This window comes from Hylobates moloch, unplaced genomic scaffold (assembly GCF_009828535.3).
Source record: "Hylobates moloch isolate HMO894 unplaced genomic scaffold, HMol_V3 SCAFFOLD_5, whole genome shotgun sequence".
Classification (NCBI taxonomy): Eukaryota; Metazoa; Chordata; class Mammalia; order Primates; family Hylobatidae; genus Hylobates; species Hylobates moloch.
The window spans coordinates 111,690,524-111,711,538 of NW_026652280.1; the positions used below are offsets into that span (position 1 = coordinate 111,690,524).

The window sequence follows — 21,015 nt, forward strand, 5'->3', positions numbered from 1 at the left end:
TTTTATGCAGTTTAAAGTTTTGGCATTTTTTTTTAAGTCTCTCTCTCTTAAAAATACACACAGAAAAAAATTTGTTAGTGGGTTAGAAATAAGTGAAATGTTATTTCATACTTTGTTGAGAGAAGCGATTTTCAAATAAAAGCCCTAGACTTGGAAGAAAGATATTAACATGAATAAGTCTCCCTTTTCTAGAGGCTTACAACATACTAGGTACCTTTACTAGGAACCTCAATAATTTTGATAATTTTGCCAGTGAATTTTACAATCCCTTGTTTGAGGATAAGTACGAAGGGAGGCTTAGTGAAGAAACTTGTCAAAGTCATATAACGAACACGTGGCAAAGACTAGATCTGAATTCAGGTCTGCCTGGTCACAAAGGTAGCATTCCTTCCCTCTGCTTCAGATTTCAATCCTAACTCTGGGTGGTGCTAAGAAGGTCTTGAGTCTTCTTTTCCAGGTCATTTTGCTTAATTTAACAGTCAATATGGAAGGCCTTTCAAGTAACACACACCACGCTAGGCAAGCACCAGGGATACAAAGACACATAAGATACCCCCATGGACGGCTTCCTTATAACACTTTTAAGTGGCCCCAGAGGTATACACAGGGTGCTAGAGCAGCACAGAGGAGAGGCATCTGGCACAACTGGGGGTGTTGGGAAAGATTTCTGAATACAATACCTGATCCAGCCTTTGGATCATGATGAGAGTAAGCTGTAGCCTCTACCACAGAGATCAGCAAGGCAACTGGGAACACTCCCTGGGAGACAAGCCTTCAATTTAACAGAATCCAAACCTGCCCTTCAAAACACTCTAGACTAAAACCTCATGACAAGGGCATTAAGCACAATGCCAAAGGAATTCTGAGTTTGGCTGGAATGATGATTTCTGGAGAAAAAGAAATGGCATAATCCAACTGATTCCCAGCTCATACAGAATGGGATTTTTAGGTGGCCTGGTCAGGCACTAAGTAACAGAAGCAACCTCAAAAATTGAGGAAAGGGTGCTCTATAAAATAACGTTTAGAATCTATCTCAAAACTGTGCCCACTGACAATGAGTATCAAAAGCAGGTTTTATCTTCTGCCTCCTCAACAAAGTAAGATGGGCCACAGAAGATAAGAAAAGTCTTTCTAGTTCCTTCAATTATTTGTCTTCTTGTAAGAACTTCTAAATATTTATTGTTAATTGGGTTTATAGAGTTTCATCTACACAGAACTAATAATCTCATCTCTGGCGACTAACAAATTACATACAGACTACTCACAAACCCTCTGATGGTAATATTCAATACTATCTTAGATTTCGATATTCAATATTGAATTGAAACCTATATAAAAACTCGTAAACAGGAAACTCAAGAAATCCGGCACGAAGAAATGAATTCTGTTTTTAGATGGAAAGAAACTCTAATCACCACAGAGCAATCAGCTGATACTGCATACAAAGACAACACCATATAGATATGCATGTGTATCAGAGGGCATATGTGTGTGTGTGTGCATTCTCTATGGTGCACTTCATATTCATCCACACTTACTCACCATTTTTGGTTAATCAAGTAGATACAGAGAGGGTAAGATGGAATCTCTATGAGGCCAGACAGGGCCAGGTTGGCATAAATACTTCCACCTAGATCACCCGCACTCAGAGTTAGGCCATAATACACCAAGCTGCACACAAACCTGCAATTAGGAGTCAAAGGACCAGGAGGTAAAAGACAAGAAGGACAATAGAAAAGTACATAAGAATTTGCCAGAGAAGATTCAAATATTGGTTCAATATAATTGCTTGATCTGCTGCAAGCAATAAGCTTGTCTCTCCTACTAATTTTTCTATTTTAATCTAAATTTCAACACTAGGAAAAAACAAAAAAATTATGGGGGCTTGGAAATAATTTGAGCTATGTCTATATGTTATATAAATCAAATGGATGGCCAGCCCCTTAAAGAGGAAAGACATTGCATGTGCTTTCAGCAAGCATTTCTGCAGTTAATAGAACACAATGACCCTATTCGTTATTTAAGGCAACAATTTATGGAACACTTGTTATAGACAGTTGTAATATTATTGAAATGATTCTAGAAAAGAACTCTCATGGAGAAAGCCAATAGAAGATGGCCTTAAGAACATGAGCGGAGAAGTGACTGGATCTTCAGTGGGTCACCTGCAGGCCCGAAATGACTGGCACTCCAATCCCCAATGATCCAGACACTTCCCATTGCAGGTTTTAATCCCACCCTGCATTCAGCAGGTGCACATGCTACAGACTCCCAGAACAGGAAAGAAAAATTAAAGGTCACAGCAAAGGCAGGATCTTCTAGGAGGAACAACCGAGGAAGGGTCACTTAAAAAGCCATTAGTTTATTTATGTACACCATTCCTGAAACAGGGAGCTCCTCTTGGTGGCAGGCATTGTGCTAGGCACCAAGCCTCTCTCCTACAATCCAGGAACTAAAGAGCTGAGGAAGCCAAGTGCCAACCTAAAGATCCAAATCAGGGCTTCCTCAAACACAGTAATGGTGGTAGTAGGAACTTCTATGCCTAGGAAACTGCATTATTAAAATAAACCAAACAAAATAGAATAGAATGAACAAAAATCCCTGAAACTGGGCTTTACAAAAATATGAATATGTTTGGTAAACCACAAATTTCTATACAAGCAGTAAAACACCGAAGCTTTCTTAAGTTCATCAGGTTTTATGCTTTTGCAACGCAGTTTGATCAGTGTTTATTAAGGGGATGTTCTTATTTGCTTCCCTTTAGTTTTCCTTAGAGAGTGTCTAATGAGCTGTGGCTATAATGAGATCAATCAGGAAAGGGAAAGTTTTATTTCCATCTCTGCTTAATCTCAGAAGTGGGCCAAGTACCCCAGGCTGTGGTAATGTAAGGAGAGAGAGATGTAAAGAGGAGGGACCCTCAAGCTGGAGTGGTTAGTCCAGCCCTCCCTAGTAAATAAGCCAGAAGCAGAAGTTCATCCCTCCCTAGCAAATGAGCCAGAAGTATTATGCACGACTTCTTACTGAAATGAAGTGTTATTCATACACCAAAGACAACGGGCAGGATTGTAGCCAGGACATCACATGTAAAGATGCAAGGTGACACTGCATTGTCTGTTCTCACTGTCTCCCGGGTATCTTTCATGAAAGCAGAAGGCAAAATAAATTTAAATCCATGCAGTTTTCTAAAATGTTTTTAAAATCCTTTACACCTGCAGAAGAGACTTTCCTCTTACATAATGCTGTTTCCCAGTCGGTTTTCTGTGTCTGTTCTGCATTTACAATAGAAATTCCAGCCACACACACACACACACACGCACACACACACACACACAGATACCCCTATTTAAATCAAGCTGTGACAGTATCAAGTCAGGGCAAGAATAGACAAGCCAGTTCAGGACAATAGTGGAATTTAGTTCCCAGCTGGTGGTGAGAGAGAACCTGGAGAGCATGAAGCATGGAAGGCCCATTGTCCCCAGGGCTGGGCCTCTGCTCTGCAAGTTGCCTTCATCACAGAGTTGGTCATTGGGATCCATAATTAGAGCTATTAAAATCATTTCAATCCTCCTTATGTCCCCCAAACAAAATTTAAAATGCTTGCGTAATATTTAACAGTACATTTAGAGCATCAAAGAATAATTTAAAAAGGCACTATTGTGGAAAATAACCAAAGAAACAAATGTTTAACACAGAGGTATAATTTGAATCCCCAGTTAAGGCTTTCTTGAATGACAGATCCACAGAGAAGATTTTAGAATTTTATAGCATCTTCAAAAAGAACAGCAATATGTGGAGTGACTGTCTCTATTATCACATGTTTTAACATTCTCAGCCTCAGGGAAGAAGTTTATTTGGCTGTGTAAGAAATAAAATGAACAGGGACAGTCTCCCTGGCTCTAAGTCTAGGGTTCGTTTGTTTGTTTATCCATTGAAGGCCAGAATCCAGAAGTTAATATACATGGGGAAAAAAATAAAAATAGTGAATAATCTGCAACAAGTAGGTGGTTCCTCCAAGGCAGAGGTTGACTGACTGTCTATGTGATGCGCAAATGTAAAGTTTTATGGAGCCCTAAGTACCTGAACGTACTTTGTAAGTATTTGCTTTTGAATGGGTAGAACCTCAAATTAGCAGCTCCTATGTTGTGTTGTCAGGTTTGGCTTTCAACGGTTTTCTTAATCTCCATGCCTCCAAGCCTCAACATTTATTATGCATATGTGCTATTCCTAGTGCTGTGATGGTTCTGTGGGGGAAAGCAGCAGTTGGTTAACATGGCCCCCAACCATACAGGTGGCAGCCACTGCTTGGGTAGAAAAAGAGAACATGATCTAGAAAAACATCTTTGCAGCTTCTTATTCTAAAGCTACTATTCTTTGTAGCTTTATACATAAGATCACTTTCATATAAAATCAGTTTCCTTTATCCCTGCATGAAATGTAGGGTTCTATGCAGGCTTCATGGCAAATACATATAAGCCACAGCACAACTGTCTTTTAGGCTAGTAGGTATGATTTTGCCCAGATAACACTTATGGCACATTAGCAGTATGTACAATATCAAAACACATGTGCAATCCACAAATTGTATGAAATGAATTTCTTTAAATGAAACCATCTTGAACCGCTGAATGCAACTTACACTCATGCTGACAGCATTTTGAAAGGCAGGTGGGAATAAGCTAAACAACCAGAAAAATCAGGTTCAGAAAGTGCTCATCAGTTCAATCACTGATTTACATATGTGGCTTAGGGTTCATCATTTCAAACTCCTAGGGTCCCATCTGTATAAGGGATCATATTTAGCCCATCTCAGTGAGTTAGTGAGTGGGAGTGCCACAGAAAATGCAGCATGGAGCACCACAATCAGAATGTGCTAGCAAACTGCTTGATGCCAGCGCCAAAGGAAGTATTTTTAAAGTCCTACTTAAAAACTCTTCTATTTCTACCATGCTTATTTGCTTTCTTTCCTTTTTTGCAGGGGAAGGGGCAGGAAGGCTTAAATATTTAAGATAAATACCTCAAAAGCAAAGATGTGCTTCTGATGTCTACTTACTCAAGCTCAGTGGACCTGCCCATTAGGCACTATCATCTGCTGCTTGAGAAAGACGGGGCTGTGCAAGCAGAAAACCAGGCGCTAAGGATCAGGAGCCTTGCTGTTGAGAAAACAACCTCAAGCTAACAAAAGAGGTAAAATTCCCTGTACCCTGAAGAAGGAGCAGGATATCAAGAGAACCTCGAGCAACCGTAGTTAAAGAGCAACAGAACACGCCTTAGTATAATTACCAGATGAACATCAGGATCAAAGTGTGTCCTAAGAGGACCCGGTAACGAAACAGGTCCAGGAAACTTCCAGTCTCCCTGCAGCTCCTGTTGGCTGGGTGTGTTAGTGAGAATGTGCACTTGAGTTTGCGGTTCCTCTTGGCAATGAGATACAGCGCCTCTTCAGCCTCACTCAGTCGACCCTGGGAGTATAACCAACGAGGTGATTCAGGAATGAATCTGAAAGAGATGTCATTAAAGGCTGTATATTCATATAGGTACACGTGCACAGGAAGGAGACAAATCACCTACTCAGTACGTAGATTCCTGCCTGCACCACAAATGGGATTCCGTGTTAGACTTAAAGTTTGACTCTCCCAATAACATATGAAAGGGCTACTTTCAACAGCATGCTAACATTAAATGGTAGTCTACTTTATCACTGAAAACGAAGAACATGCTTTTACAATTGCAGTTTAAAAAGCAAACAGTATGCATTTATTTTTAAATAAATTTTAATATGTGAATTTTAATATGTTAAATATTAACATATTATTCAGTCTATAGGACTGAATGATGAAAATTCTTCATAAAGCACGGGTCAAAGATATGGCTCTAAATCCTAGCCAAGTGTTGTCTGAAAATACTGTAGAGACAATGGTTTTTCTTAAGTTCTAAAAAAGCCTCACAAAGAAGATAGAAATCTTTATTATCTCATCAGGAAAAAAAATTTAAACTGAAATATTTTTAACACAGTGACATGTAGGAGGTAGAGATTATTTTAAGACTACACATAAAGACGAAACCAAGTTTACCAAAACTACTTTTGAGTGTTTACTGCTTCAAAATACTCAAATCACCTGACACGCTGGCTTTAATATGTCCTGAGGATATTTCCTGATCCCCCAAGACCTTAAAGAATAGAAGTTATTTCCTGACCAACTTCTAGTTACAAAACAACAGTTATTTTCTAATGTAACTACAAAGCGTTGGACAATTATACTGCCATTGATATATTCAAAGAGTTTCAAAACTTAAATATTATGTATCTTTTTGCCTCTTCCCCATTTTGCCTACACTTTCAGAGGGCTTTCCAAAGACAAAACCAAGGCAGGAATATGGAAGCCTTATTTACAAGACACAAATCAAGGTTTTTTGTTTGTTTTTTTTTAAATCTAATTTGACATTATCTGCCTAAAATGAAACTTAGATGAATAAAACTGGCTATTTACAGTGCTTTATAGAATTCACTGTGCCTTCTAATAAGGACAGTGAATTAGCAACAAACACTACAGGATTTGGAAACTTAACGGACAGCCAGTCTGTCAACAACCATTTATTTAGCATTTCAATTTTGTACAGAGCAATGTAATGGTGATGAAAGGAAAGATGCTGGAAACCAAAGGCAGGAGTTTTCCCAGGAGCTTTGCTACTGGGGAAAGGAATATTCATGCACGATATTTGATTGTCAGCAAAAGCAGGAACAAAGACCATCTATAACATCCTGAAAAATCCTTCCATTTACTTCTTCATTGCCATTTGATTATTATTACTGACAAACAAATAAATAATCAAGTAAAACACTGTTCTGTTGAAGTTAGGTCTGCAGGGTATGAGTGGGATTTATTGGCTCTATCCATAGGGGCATATAGGAGCTATTATGTAAAACCACTTGATTATGTCTAAATGAAAGAGGACTACTGCGATAAATATTGAGAGAAAATATATGATAATAAAAATTAATTATTTTGGGAAGGATTGGGAGGAATAAAAAAGAAACAACAGAAAATACGCCAAAATATTCAGTCATTACCTTTGGGTTATATGTCATTTTCTCCTACCCTTAGCCTTTCTGTGTTTTCAAAATTGTTTATAAGCAATAAAAATTACTTTTAAAACTTTATAAATCATTTTAAAGCTGGTATTTGAGAGACATGAAGGCTTTAGAAATTTGGCTCTGAGTTAATATAACTATTTCTACCTGGCAAAGGGTTTATGTTGATCATGAAAACTTAGGGTCTTATATTTCTCTGCATTTTGAGAGGCCAATAAGCTTGCTTCTAAAGAGGGTCACCTAGTTGCCAGTGGACAGATTTGGAAACAGAGTTCCAACACATGCAGATTATACATACAAAACAATAAGACACGTTTTTAAAAGAAAGAGCAGGCCTTTGAACATGCCGTCCTCTATATAGCAGCAGGGTCATCTGTGCCGTGGGCTCCTTTGAAAGCTAAAATGCTAATTTAACAATGTTGCCCCACTCAAAAACGCTCCATGAATATCATTAAAGGTGGCAAATCTTTGTAAATTAAGGGGACCCTGGTTTTCAGAAAAAAAGTAAATCTACTGAAATTGAAGTATTGTGAAAATAAGGAATTTTTAAGCTAGGTAAAAATGTTTCTGGTAAACAAATAAGGTATATAATGTGGCTTCTTATGTTGCTGATTAAAAATTCTGAAGGTGATTCCAAATGTTTTTGTGCCAACATTTGTGCAATGTCCAAGGATCTACTGTGTGGAAACCCCTGGCTTTGGTACTGGGGAAAATGTTATCATGGAGCAAAGAGCCTGATACTGTTGGAGAGCTCTCAGTTTAGAAAGAGAGAACGTGGCTCCATTATGAGGCAGAAACACAAGGACCACTCAAAGGGTGTGGGTGAATGCCGTGGAATTCAAAAAAGAAAGGGAATGACTTGTAGCTGAGGCTATGATCAGGAAAAGATGGGGTGGATGGTATTTGAGCAAATCAGGACAGTGGCATACTTATTAAATAAGAAGATCTGGGCAAAAGATTGTTGAAAAAGCAGACACAGCACTGAGTAGCAGCATGGAGCAGAAAAGCCTAAGGAACAAGTAGTGCAGTGTGCCTGAACATGGGATGGGAATAAATTAGGAAAGATAAATTGGAGGCTGACTGTGGGAAGCCTTACATTCTAGGCTTAGTGGAATAAGTAAATATTTAAATCTCATAAGTTCTTTTCTCCCTGCTTTCTATTTTTCACGACCTGAACTCACTTCCCAGTGAGGAGATGTCTCCACCTAGCACTAAACAGTAACTAATTCTGACTATATATTCAAAAAAAAAAAAAAAAAAAAAAAGCAGAACACCTCAGATCACCCAGTGAAGTGGTGCTACTATTAAAAGGGAGATGAGAGCCAGATAAGATGGAGAAGTAGGAAATTTACTAAACATTTTAAAAGAAAATGTATTTATTCATCAATATTTACATAAATGTTTATTAATTCTAAGTACTATAGTAGGCACCCATTTATTACTTTCAAAAATTGACAATATACAAGTTAATAAAATCATATTAGTTTCCTCTTCTAATAAAATTATCTCACTCAAATTCATATAACTAAAAATACATTTAATAAATTTTAGTTTTAAAATGTAGGCTACTTCTACTGTATTCATTTTTGCACTTAACATTCTCTTGCTTTAAAAAATGTATGAAAAATTTCAGCTTAGTCCCCACAAAATCTCAATTTAGACCCCAGATAAAGAGTAAATAAATTAAAGAGCTGTCAGAATTAAAACACTACTATAGGTCTCCTTCACTTTATGGCATAGATGAAGGCAGGAAATACTGGCTGAAAATTTTATGTCAAAGATTTTGATGATTACCATCAGAGATCTGATATCTCAGGGAATAAAAGCCTTTCATATACCACATAAAAACTTCTGCCAGGTGCGGTGGCTCACGCCTGTAATCCCAGCACTTTGGGAGGCTGAGGCAGGCGGATCACCTGAGGTCAGAAGTTCGAGACCAGCCTGACCAACATGGAGAAACCCCGTCTCTACTAAAGATACAAAATCAGCCGGGTGTGGTGGCACATGCCTGTAATCCCAGCTATTTGGGAGGCTGAGGCAGGAGAATTGCTTGAACCCGAGGGGCAGAGGTTGCGGTGAGCCGAGATCACACCATTGCATTCCAGCCTGGGCAACAAGGGCGAAACTCCGTCTCAAAAAAAAAAAACAACAAAAAAAACTTCTGGGGAAATGGGCTTACTAAGTTGGTGGCTTGCCTTGTAACATCTGGGTGTCTTAGAGGGCCATGGTATGATACCTTGGGCAGTCATTTATAGAGTCCTTCCCTGACTAGGGAATCATCCAGCCACTGCTATGAGGCCCTGCACTCTAAGGATTTCTCCTATATCTAAGACTCTTCCACAGTCAACGTTTAGAGGCCCTGAAATGGCACATCTGTAGGATGAACAGTTGTCACTACATATCCAATATGAATACACTGCTCTACAAAATCTACCTCAGTCACACACCTAGCACATAATGTGATCCAGCCTGAAGACCTTTAAGGTTGAGGTATTAGGTTAAAAAAGCAATTGGTTGCCTATGCCAAGAATGTGAAGGTTACGATGCAGTGTATTGAGAGGTTACTTTAAACAAGGGATACCTGCATTCTGAATTAATTAAGCATCTCTCTTCCCAGGAGCTGCCAAGAATTGGAACACTTGCAGAATTTAGTTCTTCACCAAAGTCAGTGCAGGCAAGCTCCTGAAAGGGAATAATGCTGCTCATTGACCCACATCCTCTTAAGACATTGCTTTGGCTTTTTAAATTAAAACTCTAAGAGGAAAAACTACTTACAAAGATAAGAGAAAGACCACTGTTCCCTGCAGGTTAACCAGAATGGCTAGTGTCCTCCAGGAGCGGATGAAGTATCCTAACAGGGCATATTGGGCAATGCCAACTGCAAAGAAGAGGCCGCCGATCGATCCTAATTCAGGGAAAAGAGAACTGTCACTGGAGAAAGCACCATCTGCAGCACCATTTCCAACCCCAAGTTACAGAGCCAATTTCTTCCTGGTGAGATGTCAGCCCTATGCTGGCAAGTATAACAGGCATATCAGAAAAGAAAAAAAATCTACACTAAGTTGAACATCAGAGAATGAAAGTATCATAGAGGCCAGAAAATTTGTGGAAATAAAGGGAAGATAGATGAAAAATACAAACTATATGGGGACATATAAATTTTAAGAATTTGTTTAAATGCTTTCTGCATTGCCTGTTGTACTGACATTTGCCTGAACCTCTGGCTGAGGCTTGGAAATATTTTTGCCATATGGGTAATATAGCTTTTAGGTCATGAGGTTATTGCAATACCAGAAACTTAATCTTTACCACACAGGCTGTCCTTGAAGTTTCTTTCTTTTCTTTCCTTCCTTCCCTCTTTTTTTTTTTTTTCTTGAGACAGAATCTCGCTCTGTCGCCCAGGCTGGAGTGCAGTGGCAAGATCTCGGCTCACTGCAACCTCCACCTCCCGGGATCCCGGGTTCAAGCAATTCTCTGCCTCAGCCTCTCAAGTAGCTGGGATTACGGGCGACTGCCACCATGCCCGGCTAATTTTTTTTTGTGTGTGTGTATTTTTATTAGAGACGGGGTTTCACCATCTTGGCCAGGCTAGCCTTTAACTCCTGACCTTGTGATCCACCTGCCTCAGCCTCCCAAAGTGCTGGGATTACAGGCATCAGCAACCTTGCCCGGCCGAAGTTTCTTAAATCACAACTCACTCTCCCAATTCTCCCTACTGCCTTCTCTAAATGTATTACTATAGGATACATGACATTTTGTATTTATTTGTTTCCTGTCTTTCCCAAGTAGAAAATAAGCTCCCTTAAGCATAGATTTTTGTCAGCACAATGATGGAAAAATAACCACCATGGAATTGTAAAGAAGCTTATGCTTTTTGAAATAAATATTGAGATGGGTATTAAACCCACAGGCTTGCCCAATATTCTTGCAAATTCTATACCTCTGACCCACTTTCTATAACTGCCACTATTGCTATTAGTGGTAGTAAGAGCTATTATTTATTAAGCATAATGGTTTCACATACATTGTCCTATGAAGTAAGTACCATTATCAACCATAAACTAAAGTGGAAAATAGCTCAGAGTGGTTAAATGAAGCTGCCTAAGGACACAGAGCTGTAAGTAGCAGGGCCAGGACTTGTGCCCAGGTTCTGTACCATTCCTCTCTTCTATCTCCCCTCTATGGAAAGGCAATTTCTGTGGGCATTCCGCAGTGACAAAACTTTGTTGATCTTGTTACAAAAAATAATAATCTTGTAATACATGTGTTTCCTTTGATTCCTATCCATAGCTTATTACTTTATAACAAATAAGTAATGGCTTGTATACTGTTTGACCTAGTGAGGAAAGGGAGAGCTAGAAAGGGAAGCTGATGTGACAGCATGTTCAGAATATGTGGTCCAATGAGTAGTGGGATGAGGACAGTGCGAGTTTCCTGGAAATTTAAGACAGTCAATAGCTACTACAGGTTCACTGCTGTAGATCAAAAAGCACCTGGCTTCCAAGAATAAGACTTCTTGTCTGCCATTGCTCAGAATGGTCCTGAGCACTCAGTATCCCTTGACAACAATGTAAGCAAAAACAAGAAAGCCCAGAGGATGTGATGGTTTCAGAGGGACCAAGTTCAGATCCTAGTTCTGCTACATACTACTCTGACCTTGGGCAAATCACTAAATGTTCCTGAGCCTCAGTTTTCTTATTGGTGAAACAGAAATAATAGTGCCTACCTCAAAGGGTAGTTTTTATTAGTTTCAGATGAAATAATGCATGTTATACAAATGATGGATATTGTCCTAATGTAATCTGGATTTAGCCCTTCTATTTATTAACCTCAAAAAAAAAAAAAAAAAAAGCTATCTGAAAGCCTCCTGTTGAATCTATCACAGAATATTTGCTGCCTGGTTCTCCTTCCTAATTCCAAGAATGCCCTGCCCGCTGTTGGAGGACTAACTTCCCTGACTTCATCTCTGTGGTTCAAATGGGGCCTGCCAAGTATAGTTCCTCTAACTGCAGGGTGACTCCAATCAGCTGAGCCGATCAGAGGCCTTACCCAAGATTTTAAATACTAGACTTGGAGCTGCTGGGCCTTGTCTGTGACTACACAGAGGAAGCTTCTCAGAGAGGATGGGGAGCTGAAATGAGAAGCATCTGACTTCTGGTTCTGGGCATCTTCAACGCCTGGCTCTTCATGGTCTAGTTATCCTAACCAAATGATTTCCCCTTATATATGAGCTCATTAGAGTTCAGTCTCTGTCACAATCAGTAAGATCTGGTATCAACTGGACGTGATGGACAAGAAGAAATGATTCAGAGTTATCTAGTTTGGTAACCTTAAATACTGTGACAACATAGGCAGAGGTCCCAGAAAATAATGTAGCTTTTAGGTGGAAAGAAAGTAATAATTTTTATTTAAGGAGTCAATAAATATTCATATCTAATGTCCAGCAAGAAGCTGCACATATATGCCTGTAAATGACAACAGGGAGAAGGCATAGAGATGAATATAATAAGGCTCTATGTTATTTGGTTTAAAAATTAATAAAAAATAAACATTTCAAGTCATCCTTTCTGGAGTATCATAGGTGGCTTTATAACCATGTATATGCCTTTAAGTACTATGCCTATTTTAAAATTTATTCTCTGCTTATTTTTAATTAATTTCAACTTTGCTATTCCTGCTCAGTTTGCACTAGTAAAAGCTAAATTTCAGCAGGTTAGAAAAGAGTACATAGTTATGACTTCATTTTTGTAAATGGTACCAGTAATCCATCTAGTTTTCAAATACAGACCATGAAGTCTCCTTGAGTTATTTTGCTCTCCCCATCTCTGCTGGTCCTTTAGCAAATCACTTTCCCACCAAAATCCAGCTCAGATACATCCTCTTTCTTCTCCACTGCTTCCATCTTGTCTAACCCACCACTGGTTTCATGTCACCAACTATAGCAGCCTACTAAATGATCCCTCAATTTCTGTACCTACCAGAGTAATCTTTCTGTATATGAGACCCTATCACTCCTGTATTTAATATGCCCCACTGGCTTCCCACTGTACTTCAAGTAAAAAACAAATTCCTCATTTGGCCCATCACAGGCCCTGTATCATCTGGTCCCTCCCAGTTACTTCACTCTTTCCTTAACTCTCTACCCTGTAGTCATGAGAACGTTTTCAAAACTTTTCAAAGAAGTTCCTTCCTGCTTCAAGGCCTGGGTCTTTGCCATTCCATCTAGCTAGAATATTCTTCTCCCAGAATTTCACAGGCCTAGGTCTTCCTAATCATTCATGTCTTAGATCAAACACCCACGTCGAGGTTTTCTCTAACTATCCTATTTAATATAGTTACTCCCCGCAATTACTATCTAGCCCATTACCCTGCTTCATTTTCTTCATTGTACTTCTAATTTTCAGAAATTATCAATTTGTTCCACCTTTCCTAAGTAAAGCATAAGTTCCATGAGAGCAAGAACCTCCCCCAAGTCATCCCTGTCTGTTCCACCTTTTTATCTAAAAAAAGCAGTGTCTGGTACATGGCAGAATCCATTTAATAAATGAATGCTGTGGAACAGACATGCAAAGGAAAAGCTCTGGAAGCATACATAGCAATATGTTAACCATGGTCGTCTCTAGGGGAATAGGACTACATGTATTCTTTAGTTTGATGACGTGTGCATATATTTCTTAATTATTTTCTACAATGAACATGAATTGTTATATGAAGACATTAATATAAGAAAACAAATAATAAATATATTAATATGGAATTTATCACAGCTTCAGTATTTTTTGTTTTTCACTTCTTAATAATTTTCAGTCAATTAGCCGGAAATCCTTTTTGTTAAGTACTACACTGCAAACTGGTCAAAAATGGATGCTTGCAGTTTGTACTTGTGCTTTTTGGTATATATTTACATATTGTTTTTTACATATTGCAAATATTATTTTGTAATAAGCATAATTTTTCAAACTAATTTTCATTGCCAAATAATCAGGCTATTTCCAGCAAATCCCCTATTGCTGAACATTTAGGGTTTTCTCTGACTTCTTGCAATTCATAAGCATATTTGAAGCCACAGGTATAGATAAAATCATTCTGGAAAGAAACCAACTTGAAAAGAAAGACCAAGGACAAAACCCTGGGGAAGTCCTCGGTTCATGAGAGAGGGAAGGAAGCTACTCAAAAAAAGTTCCAGGTGCTATCAGAGCCTTACTTTGTCCTGGGTGCAGGGCTGTGTACTGGTCTTCAGGGAACTCTCACACTTGCTCTGAATTTCACATTGAATTTGGCAACCATATGGTTTCACTGTTACAGTTTTTCTTCCTCTCTCCCTTTTCACTTTGCTACAGAAATTTTGATAGTCTCATCTTAACCCAGCATCAAGGATAAGAATGAGAGGTCAAAACACTCCAAGGGGACTCTTTTCACTGGCTTTAGGCAACTAGCAAGAGAGCAAGAGACCAGGGTTGGTCCTTTTCCCTAACACATGCAACATGACAGGAAAAATACTTAGATAATCTGGCAGGGTGGGAGTGGTATATGTCTTTTATAAAAGAGCATCTTCATGCAACAACTAAAATCAAATATAAATACTTTAATGGAGAAATGTTAAGAAGTACAAGAAAAATATGTATTCATGGTGCTCTACATGAGCACAATTTTGGACCTCAGGAAAACTGAAATCAAAGGAGAGAGTGCCTTTATCCCTTCCCTGGATACAGGGAGCAGGCATGATCACCATCATTACCAGCTTCTTAGAAAGTCCCCGGAAATTAGCCATACTATTCAGAAAAATGACCCTAAAGTCTCAATGTAAATTGAAGACTCAGAGGAAGCTTTTTCACTCATCCCAGCTTAGGACCAGTTCCAAAAAGGCTTTAGAAGTTGCTAAAGACAAGGTGAATCCCAAGGCAACACTGTGTGAGACCAGCAGGAAGCCTGTCTGGAGAGGATGGAGCTGGTGTCTCTTCCTCTCCAGCCTAGTTCTAACTGGTCCAACCCTATGGATCCTTCCACTCGACAGCTGTTTAGTGGAGATGCAAACAGACCACAAGTCTACTTTATTTAGCCTTGTGTCTTCCAGCTCGATACAATAGCCCATACAACTTCAAAAACAACACCAGTTAGAAATAACAGGTTGACCAGGCCAGCACTCACATGAGGTGACATGCTGAAGTTCCAAGAGAAGAGTCTTTGGGGAACAGTGGAAGGATGACCTGGGTGTCATCAAGACCCAGGTTGCAGTTCTGGCCCTGTCAGTTATCAGCTGCTGAAAACAGGCATGTCACCTCACCTCTCAAAGGCTCAATTTCATCCATCCATAAAACGAAGGTAGGAATCCTTAACTTGTAAGCTCCGGGAATATTACAGATGGATGTCAAATGCCTAGCATGGTAGCTGGTACATAAGAGATGGCTGGCACTGTGTATCAGGTTCTAAGAAATGGCCTTCTCATATAGATCCTCCCAAAGACACATTTCCATCAGTCACACGGTTAACCCGTTTCCCACATCCATATAAGAACATCCATGGGAAACATTCAATCATTGTCAAGTGAATGAAAGTAAAAGAAACAAAAAGTTATCATTGCAAACCTAAGTCTATAAAGTCTTAGACACAGTTACTTCTCTTATGACAATATTTGAAGTTAAATAACTTTTTAAAATCATTTATTTTACTATCTATGTAGTTCTTGAGAAAATAATGAGATAGTCAAAAATAATTCAGAATACAGTCTCAATTTTGGAAATTAAATATCAATAAAGAACTGCTACAATAGTACTATGTTGACTTGAGAGCAGTAAAAACAAAAAAGGGCTGTAGAACAAAAATGTAATAAACTAGAATAAAAAGGCTGTAAGAAAGGAGTTTCTAGTATTTCCTATGTCTGCGCTATTTTTCAGTTTAAGTTGTAAAAATTTGCTAGTGTCCTTCTGAGGAAATCAATACTCTCCACAGTAATCTCTAGGCAGTCCATGAGGCGGATGGCAAGCTCACATGTGAGGCAGGCCCCCAGGAAGACTGTCTACAGAGGAATATTAATAAAATGACTTGTTCAGGGTCATACAGAACAAAATCAGAAAAACAAATCTAATAGTTGGATAAAGTACTTCAAGTCCAAATGCACTTCCAGACTCTAGGATTAAACTGGGTCCCTATAAGATTTTCTGGAGCTGCTCACCCAGACCAGAGCTGCATGATTTAAGTAGTACCTGCAAGTGCCCAGTAGGCGGTGCCCACACATTCATTAAGCAAGACAAAGGCCACCAGTGACATCCCTCCATTCATCATGCCCACCAGGAAGCGAGTTATTGCAAAGAACTCATATGAGGGGGAAAATCCATTTGCAATTGCAAATAAGATGTCAAGAGCAAAACCTAGAAAGAGAGAACAATATTCAATAATCCAGAGGCAAAATAGCATTTGATGAAAGTAATAAATTATATTCATTAGCTTATAAAATAAACGTTTGTAAACTTAAATTTTCTGAGCTGTTTTTGTGTGTGTGTGTGTGTGTGTGTGTGTGTGTTTTGAGACGGAGTCTCGCTCTGTCACCCAGGCTGGAGTGCAGTGGCACAATCTCGGCTCACTGCAAGCTCTGCCTCCGGGGTTCACACCAATCTCCTGCCTCAGCCTCCCGGGTAGCTGGGACTACAGGCGCCCGCCACCATGCCCAGCTAATTTTTTGTATTTTTAGTGGAGACGGGGTTTCACCGTGTTAGCCAGGATGGTCTCAGTCTCCTGACCTCGTGATCCACCCGCCTTGGCCTCCCAAAGTGCTGGGATTACAGGCGTGAGCCACTGCGCCCAGCCAGCTGTGTTTTATTTATTTATTTTTTTAACAGCTTCTCTTGGAAACTATTTTTTTTATAAAAACCATAAGGTTTACTTTATTACATGATTTCTGCCAATCACAGACAGTTTTCAATTATTCACAATAATGCTGAAAAATGAAAAATCCTTGCTCATACTCAGCTTGTCAAGGGCACTATGCCAAGTCCTGTAGAGCTCATTTGAAATGAATCAACACAGAGAGATATAAGGAAATGGGCCTAGTACACTGTCACAGTCTTTTACTTCTCTCCTTAGCAACATGGCATAAACTAAAATAAACCTATGAAAGGTTTACAACACAAATATCTGACTTTAACTAGGTGGGCTAGTAACTTAAAAGTGCCTGGCCAGAAGCACTCGAGCTGCAGTTTGGCCTCTTGCCAGGGTAATAAAGATCAGTTCTGTGTCCATATGCCAATTCCCGGAGAACCTTAACGAAATAGCCCCCTTATTATTTTCCTAAGAATCTTAGAGAAATAAGCCCTCTCATCCAGTTTATGAACACTCTAATAGATTACCTGTGAGATAGACTTTTTTCCTTCCGAAGCGATCTGAAAGCTGACCAAAAGAGATAACTCCAACGAATACACCACTGAAGAAAAAAGAGCTTGCTGCACTGACTTTGTAGGATCTGTTGGCAATTAAAAACCACTAGAGGAAGATAAAAGAGAGACATGTAGGATTCAGTTAGCTATTAAAAAACCAAATGTGCAACAAAAACTTGTATACCAGAACTTCTATACTGCATGATCCACTATTAACCAGAATTCAGTAGAATTTGTCTATCTCAGACAACATCCAATCAGATTTTATCTTCAGAAACACTAGAAATCACTATTATTATGATGCACTCCCATAGTACTCTATACATATCTTATTACAGAATTGAACACAGTGTATAATAGCTAATTACTTATGCATCTATTGACTATGTCCCACATCCTAAGGCTCTGTGTTTCTTGAGAGGAGCCTTGTCCCATTTATTTCCATTCTCTGATGCCTAATACACTATATGACATATATGAAGCAATAAATACATGAACTTTTTGTCTAATAGGCTTGTGGGTTTAAAATCCCTTGAGTATTTTCCTCAAAAAGATTAAACACAGAATGATCTGGCGATTCCATTTCCAGGCATATATCCAAAAGAACTAAAAGCAGGGACATGAAGAAATATTTGTACACCCATGTTCATAGCAGCTGTATTTGCAATAGCTAAAGGTGGAAACAACCTGTGTCTATCGATGGATGAATGAATAAACAAAATGTGGTATACACATACAGTGGAATATTACTCAGCTTTAAGAAGGAATGAAAGAATAGGCAGAGATTTGTTAAAAGACACAAAATTATAGCTAGATAGGAGAAATAAGTTCTAGTATCCATATCATTGTAGGATGACTATAGCTAACAATAATATATAGCTTCAAATAGCTAGAAGGAGGATATCAAATGTTCCCAATACAAATGATAAATATTTGAGATGACAGAAATGCTAATTACCCTGATTTGATCACTATATATTGTATGTATTAAAACATCATCATGTAGTCCATAAATATAATTATGTCAATAAAATTTAAAAAATAAAAACGAGGCCGGGCGCGGTGGCTCATGCCTGTAATCCCAGCACTTTGGGAGGCCGAGGCAGGCGGATCACGAGGTCAGGAGATCGAGACCACGGTGAAACCCCGTCTCTACTAAAAATACAAAAAATTAGCTGGGCGAGATGGCGGGTGCCTATAGTCCCCGCTACTCGGGAGGCTGAGGCAGGAGAATGGCGTGAACCCCGTGGGGCGGAGCCTGCAGTGAGCCGAGATCGCGCCACTGCACTCCAGCCTGGGCGACAGCGAGACTCTGTCTCAAAAAAAAATAAAATAAAATAAAATAAAAATAAAAAGGAAGAGGCCAAGGTGGGCGGATCACAAGGTTAGGAGATGGAGACCATCCTGGCTAACACAGTGAAACTCTGTCTCTACTAAAAAATACAAAAAATTAGCCGGGCATGGTGGCGGACGCCTGTAGTCCCAGCTACTTGGGAGGCTGAGGCAGGAGAATGGCATGAACCCAGGAGGCGGAGCTTGCAATGAGCTGAGATTGCGCCACTGCACTCCAGCCTGGGCGACAGAGCGAGACTCTGTCTCAAAAATAAAAAATAAAATAAAATAAAATAAAAAGGAAAAAAATTCTGATTCATGCTACAACCTAAACTCTGAAGACATTATACTGTATGAAATAAGCCAGACACAGAAACACAAATATAGCATGATTCTATTTACATGAGGTACCTGGAATAGTCAACTTCATAGAGGCAGAAAATAGAATGGTGGTTACCAGGGGCCAGAAGGAGGGGGGAACAGGGAATTATTGCATAATGGAACAGAGTTTCAGTTTGGAATGTTGAAAACGTCCTGGAGATGAATAGTGGCAATGGTTACACAACAATTTGAATGTATGTAATGCATCTGAAACTACACACTTAAATGTGAATAAAATGGTAAATTTTATATCACGTATATTTATGACAAAAGAAACTCCTTTAGTATCTTCTACTTTACGGAAACTTAGGAACTCAAAGAGAAAGCAACCATTCTCTGCTTAAAACACCACTATCTCAAGTCTTGTCTAGTGATGTGTTAAAGCTGATATTTGGTTATAAGAATAAAAGTGAACCCATGTCACAGAATAACCCCAGAGAACCAAGAGACCACTTATCCTTCCTCTTCCCGGTCCCCTTCGCTAGAGTCAGTGATGACAGGTGTGTGAAGGGCTCCTCCTCCTCAAGAACTTGCAATAAAGAATCCCCAGTTGCTCTCTCCACCTTTCAGATCACTCCCTTCTGATGCTTCCACAATCAGTCATCATGGCTCAAAGTACATCTAACTTCTCTCCTTCCCTGTTAGTCTTGTAAGACTGGATTGATAAAGGTCTTGACAAGACAGCTTCTGGACATCTCTATGCAAAACCACCCACCAAAAAGACTCAGGAATTGGGAAAAACAGATGAGAATAATGTCCCCTCACTAATGTATGCTTTACTTCTGAATTCCATTCTTCACATGCAATTCTTAACAAGATAAATTAGCTGGTTTTCCTAGCCCTTCTTGGATTTACTATTTCTTTCTTTCTTTTTTTTCTTTCCTTTTTTTTTTTTTTGGCAGGATGTCACTCTGTTGCTCAGGCTGGAGTGCTGTGGTGCCATCACAGCTCATTGCAGCCTTGACCCCCCAGCCTCAAGCAATCTTCTTGCCTCAGCCTCCCAAGTAGCTGGGACTGGAGGGAGCCACTTTAAATAGGTGGTTCAGGGGAGGATTCTGGGGGGAGGTGACATTTGTGACTTGGATGATGATAAGTAACCAACCACAAAAAAACTCTTCAGGGGAAATAATTGCAATGGCCCCAGGTGAAAACACACCAGTGTATCTCTAGTGAAGGTGGTATGAAATTAGGACAGCAAAGCAGGTGGGCATCAGATCATGCAGGGTTAGGCCACAGTAAGGAGCTGAGAGATTTTATTCTAGTGCAAAGAACGAATATTGAATTACTGGGTTTATGTTTCTAAAGATCACTGTGGCCACTTTATGAGAATGCAATATGATAGGAAAGAGTGGAAGCAGGGGAGTTACAGTAATCGTTTAGCAGATAATGACGGCTTGGATGAAGGTGGAAACTGTGGTGATGGAGAGAACTGAATGGACTTGGGATGTATTTTGAAGGCAGGACTGTCAGATGTTGTGATGGAGATGTAGTAGGAGTAGAAAGGAATGGAAGAGTCAACTAAATTGTTCATTTTAGCCACTCTCTGGGTGGTTGTGACATTTATCGAGACAGAGAAGGCTGCAAGGGGTGTTAGGTACATGGTGGGAATTCAAGAGTTCTGTGTGAAGAAGCTCAGACAGAGCATGCGTATAAAACATCTAAGTAGACATGTCAAGCAGGCATTTGGCTGGGAGTCAAGCTCATGGGAGAGGTTATGAAGGTTTATGAAACTACAGATACAGGCTGGGTGCAGTGGCTACGCCTGTATCCCAGCACTTTGGGAAGCTGAGGCTGGTGGATTGCTTGAGCCCAGGAGTTCAAGAGCAGCCTGGGCAACATGGT

General features: G+C 39.5%; 1 protein-coding gene across 4 annotated transcripts in view; it reads right to left on the reverse strand.

Annotated features, from left to right (window-relative positions):
* The window catches only part of SLC22A15 (solute carrier family 22 member 15), a 94,841-nt gene that overhangs the window by 27,283 nt on the left and 46,543 nt on the right, over positions 1-21,015 (reverse strand). For all 4 annotated transcript variants that reach the window (XR_004248289.2, XM_032154888.2, XM_032154889.2 and 1 more), the window contains 5 exons: positions 17,434-17,566; positions 16,294-16,458; positions 9,866-9,995; positions 5,281-5,496; positions 1,543-1,683 (listed from right to left, as the gene is read on the reverse strand). Coding sequence is in view for 3 of the 4 variants with exons in the window: in XM_032154888.2 (XP_032010779.1) it covers positions 1,543-1,683; positions 5,281-5,496; positions 9,866-9,995; positions 16,294-16,458; positions 17,434-17,566 (785 nt within the window). In the remaining variant the exon portion in view is untranslated. The remainder of the gene's footprint in view (positions 1-1,542; positions 1,684-5,280; positions 5,497-9,865; positions 9,996-16,293; positions 16,459-17,433; positions 17,567-21,015) is intronic.